Source organism: Clupea harengus, chromosome 10 (genome assembly GCF_900700415.2).
Source record: "Clupea harengus chromosome 10, Ch_v2.0.2, whole genome shotgun sequence".
Taxonomy (NCBI): Eukaryota; Metazoa; Chordata; class Actinopteri; order Clupeiformes; family Clupeidae; genus Clupea; species Clupea harengus.
The window spans coordinates 11,238,510-11,243,509 of NC_045161.1; the positions used below are offsets into that span (position 1 = coordinate 11,238,510).

A 5,000-nucleotide genomic window follows, 5' to 3' on the forward strand; every position below is an offset into this window, starting at 1 on the left:
TGTGTGTGTGTGTATGTGTGTGTGTGTGTGTGTGTGTGTGTGTGTGTATGTGTGTGTGTATGTGTGTGTGTGTGTGTGTGTGTGTGTGTGTGTATGTGTGTGTGTGTGTGTGTGGGGGGGGGGGGGTATGCACATCATCTGCATGCACGTTAATGTGTGCTTGCATGGTAATAATACACATCTGTACACTGGTGTGTGTGTGTGCGGCAGGCATGTTATTCTCTGAACCTTCAGCATCTGCAGCATCTGACACAAGTTTTTTTGTTTATGTGTGGGTGTGTCTGTGGGGGGTGGGGGTGGGGGGATGGGGGGTATTCTTGTAGATTCCACACAGCAATTGGTAGTCCTCGCAAACTTATGTGGTGAATGCTAACACCTCATTTATACTTATCCACGAGGCAGGTGTCCTTATTTGGAACCTGCCCTGTTGTTTATGTGGAGGATCAGCAAGGACAAGGCCACCTGGTATACATCTCTCTAACTTGTGTGTGTATGTGTGTGTGTGTGTGTTGGTCTGTGGGTTTGTGTGTGCTATTTACCACAATGATCATTTGGATACACTAGCAGGACCACAATGGAGCGTTGTGTAATTGACCAACCATTTGGTGTTTACCATGTTTGCCAGCCACTACCTTTCAGACTTGACGTTAGAGAGTTACTGCTGGTGCGTCTCTGTTCTGGTCTCCCAAGTAAACTAATAAGACTCTCCTGAGGGAATAAGATGACGTAATTCATTTATTCCTTTCAGCAAGGACGGAGACAGAAGCTTTAAGGGTAACTTGAGAGAGAGAAACAGAGAGAGAGCGAGAAAGAGAGAGAGAATTATTTCTAGCAGTTACATAACCCCAACTGTTTTTCCTTGGAAGCTTGCAGTAATGCATGTTTCCATTCTCAATGAAAGCACAGAGAGGCTATTTTAAGGACTGTGTATTTTCAGAAAAACAGAAGAAGTTGCGCACACAACACTGGAATCACTCACTTGCATAAACACACACCCATGCACACACACACACACACACACACACACACACACACACACACACAACCACTGTAAGTCACATCCACACATACAGTAAAACACTCTCACATACACACTAATTCACATGCAGAGGAAAACCACTACGTAAGCATTTTTTTTCTGAATTTACGCCCAATAATACATAGCTTTTAAACCCACAGTGCAATAAAAAATGGCAATAAATCAAGGATGGAATCTGATGTACGAATGCAGAAAATTGTACCGAGTATTTACCAAACTCCAGCACTTTTGTTGCTGAAGGCAGCTGCCCTTATAATTAAGGGAGCAAGCCTTGGTACTCGTAAAGTGAAGAACATTTATTTCCCAAACAGCTTTCTAATTGTCATCATAAGTGCACATGAAATGAAGAACAGACATGACTGGTAGTTGAAGAGGGCTTTTCTCCTAATGAACTGTCTGAAACACCTAGGATGCACCTCATGACAGAAAAGGGTGGCTTTAAAACTTCACTTCACTATGAGTCAGATGGGATTGTGTTGATAAAGTACAGGTGAGTGGTGATCATCTCCTCATATGCAAGTTAATTAGCATTTCTTTGACTTCTTCGATGATTTATATGGAAGATTGGTTTGAACAGGTAGATGGTAACACCTGCTAGGCTTTAGGTCTGCCGCACCTCCACCATTAGGTTAGCTGCGGGGTCATCAGCCGGGGACCACCGTTCACGGATGTTTTGCCCCTTATCCCGGATCGTCTCCTGGTGTCTATATATAAGATAATGTGGACCTCTCTATACTCAATTATGCTAAGATGACTCTGCATTACACAGATTAATTAAATATGTTTTACATCCTTAACATGAAATCTACAGCTGACACCGCTCATAGCAGCAGTCCCTTGTCTGAACTCTCTGGTCACAGACCACACAGAAGAGGTAGACCGGCAGACAGAAAGATAGATAGAAAGATAGATAGATAGAGGGAGGGGGGGGAGAGAGAGATGGCCAGCTAACCTAGTTATGCTTCACTGGAAATTGTACTGTTTACTGTAAATCGATGCATCAATGCACATGCTCTCTTTCCCTTTCCCTGTATCTTCTTTCACACACACACACACACACTCAGCGCACAGTGTGCAGCCTATTTTAAGCATGCCAGCACTGTCATTAAATATTGATCGCCTACCAATTGGTATTAAAATACGTTTGTAAGAGGAGATTACGGAATATGAATACATGAGTATAATATGGCTGTGGCATTGTATGTATGGAAAAATATACTGGCTCGGTGCTCATAAGAATATTTATCCAATAAAGATTCACTTTGGCATATGACAACGGCTTCTGGTTTAAAGCTATTCTTTCCTTGCCACTGCTCATACCCTCACCTCACGAGGCCTGCGCGTATGAGGAGACGTTCCCTTTGATCTCCGCGCCTTCGCACAGCTGAGCCCGAGCGCATCTGACGCGTGCGAGCAAAATCGAGTGCAGTCATGCATGTAGAGGACCGCGGGGGGTAACTTCTATAATAAACCACGGACAGTAGCGTCCTCCGACTCCAGCAGCAAAGGCTTTGGATACCCCTTCTTTTATAACATCTTTTATCATCACAGGTTGATATACCAGCGTCGGCATATACTGTGACGCGGCGGTACAGAGCGAATATGCACTAATATGGACTGGAGACCACCACAAGATGAGCAGCGGACAGGAACCGAAAGGTAGGCTGTGGGGCTCATACTGCAAGCGAAGAAACATCACACGCTGATAGCTGATACTTCGATATGAAGGGCGTTACATTATACAAAAAGTAAATACTATAATGCTAATAAGAATGTTGGCAAATGTTTTATCATACCGGACATTTACATTTCGAGACATCCCTTGTCAATCCCCCTGCTCAAGAGAGAGAGATTCCCTGGAGTCATATTTCGATCGTTTGTATTAGATGACCGCGCGTGGTTGCCTGAACAACCAACAGAGAACCACATGCAGAGGAAGCTAACATAGACAGCTCACTAGACCTTTCTATGTGGACTATTGTTCTTGTGGTTGTTGTTGTGGTCATAAATTCAATTGTGTGTATCTATAACGTGTAACTCATCCCTCAATGATGTCAGAAGTTATTTATGTAGCCTGCTTGAAATGAATAGACAATTACTAAGCCATCAAATAACTTAAAACATCTATGTTATTCTATTAGTTACTATCTAGCAGTAAAAGTGTTTTGTGCTTGACATTGATATAATTTGTAATTTGAGACAGGACTGACAGACCTGCCTAGTTCTTTCATCAGTCAAAAGCAGCCAGTTGATGAGTAGCTGTTAACTGTCTGTAGATTTACATTAATTAGGTTACAGCTACAGCTACTGTCAGTCAGGTGTCATTAGCTGTCAGGTGAGAATGTGATTTAGCGCCTGTGATGTGGGAGTGTGTGAGTGTGTGTGTGTGTGTGTGTGGTCTTTATTCACATCTTGCCAGCTGATGGGGACCAGTGTTTGCTCAGGATCTGGTCATAAGGGTCACACATCTGCACTTTGATCATAGCTCACTGTGGTCTCTGCTACCCCTCACATCCAATCCAAATCTGGATCAATAGACACAGGAAGACCTGCTCCCAAATCTCCTGCAGGATGTCACAGCAAAGATTACAAAAGAGATAAAAGAACAAGGGCGAGAATGAGGTCAAGAGAGTGGCCAATGTCATGAGTTCATGGTTGTAATGTGCAGATATCCTTTACTTTTCAGCAATACATCGGTTGATTTAATTACCCTTGTCTGTAAGGTATACATGATTATATGGTAGATTGTGTTGATCTTTTGACCCCAGGAGTAGCAAGAGGCCCATAGTTATTCTCGTAGTATAGTAGTAGTAGTCTCATAGTAATTCATGTTGTCTGTATATGATTTACTTATCTCATGAAGTCTCTTTAAAGTCTCTTACTGTAAACCATTGCCCAGATCAGTCACTCTCTAGGCTTTGTTGCCCCGTGCTAACATATGGTGCCCTGAACTGAACTGGGCATCTGTCATAATACCACTGGTGTGGTAAAGTCAGTTTGTTCTCAGACATTGCTTCCTATCTTTGCATGATCTTGAGGATGTTGATGTCTTGGGATGTGTGTCACTGTAGTCCATACTTTTGAGCCCCTTTAATGAGGAAGGGATGTGGCATGGTGTCCTGTGTTTGGGCAAGTGAGTTGTATTCCCTCCACTCCTATGTGTTGTAGTTAGACATGTGCAATTTCATGCAGAGACTTTTCAGATATATCGCATACAAGTTTTGTGAGCCTCATACATTACCAAATGTCATACCATGTCATCGTTCTTGTGTTCGGTTTCATATATTACACACGTTTATTTGTTAATTACATAAAGCAAATTTATCCTATTTATTTGTCCTAGTTGTTTCATTCATAACAACATTTGTGTGTTGTTTTTACTTTTTAAAGAGCTGTCTTTGTCAGTACAAATTCCCTCAGACCTCAGTTTATGTAGCGCATGATGAGTGGTCCATAGAGGGTCGCAATCAGATCAAAAAAATATTATTTTAGGGCTAATTTAAGAGGACAGAATAATCAGCTCCATACAGCCAAGGAAGGGGATATTGGTTTGCCTGTAGAGAGAGAGAGTGTGTGTGTGTTTGTGTGTGTGTGTGTGTGTGTGTGTGTGTGTGTGTGTGTGTGTGTGTGAGAGAGAGAGGGAGAGAGAGACAGACAGTGGAGGCCAAGGCACTCACACATTGTAAGAGTTAGGCGCGCTCGTTAACAGCTGGTTATAATGTGACAAAACTAATTACAGAGAGCACATCTCCTGAAACACCACCTCTGCTTCCAATCAGTATGTCTCTGTGTGTGTGTGTGTGTGTGTGTGTGTGTGTGTGTGTGTGTGTGTGTGTGTGTGTGTGTGTGTGTGTGTGTGTGAGACAGTTCATGTGCACATGTGTATGTCTGTCATTCTCTGCTGTAGCATTATCAGTGCACGTAAGGACAAATGTACACACACACACCACATGTCAGATTA

The 5,000-nt window shown here is 42.7% G+C and overlaps 1 protein-coding gene across 1 annotated transcript in view; it reads left to right on the plus strand.

Annotated features, from left to right (window-relative positions):
• The first annotated feature begins 2,423 nt into the window (after positions 1-2,423).
• Positions 2,424-5,000, plus strand: part of pde4dip (phosphodiesterase 4D interacting protein) — a 72,597-nt gene continuing 70,020 nt past the window's right edge. The window contains exon 1 of the mRNA XM_031575362.2: positions 2,424-2,698. Coding sequence (XP_031431222.1) covers positions 2,652-2,698 — 47 coding nt within the window. The 5' untranslated portion in view covers positions 2,424-2,651. The remainder of the gene's footprint in view (positions 2,699-5,000) is intronic.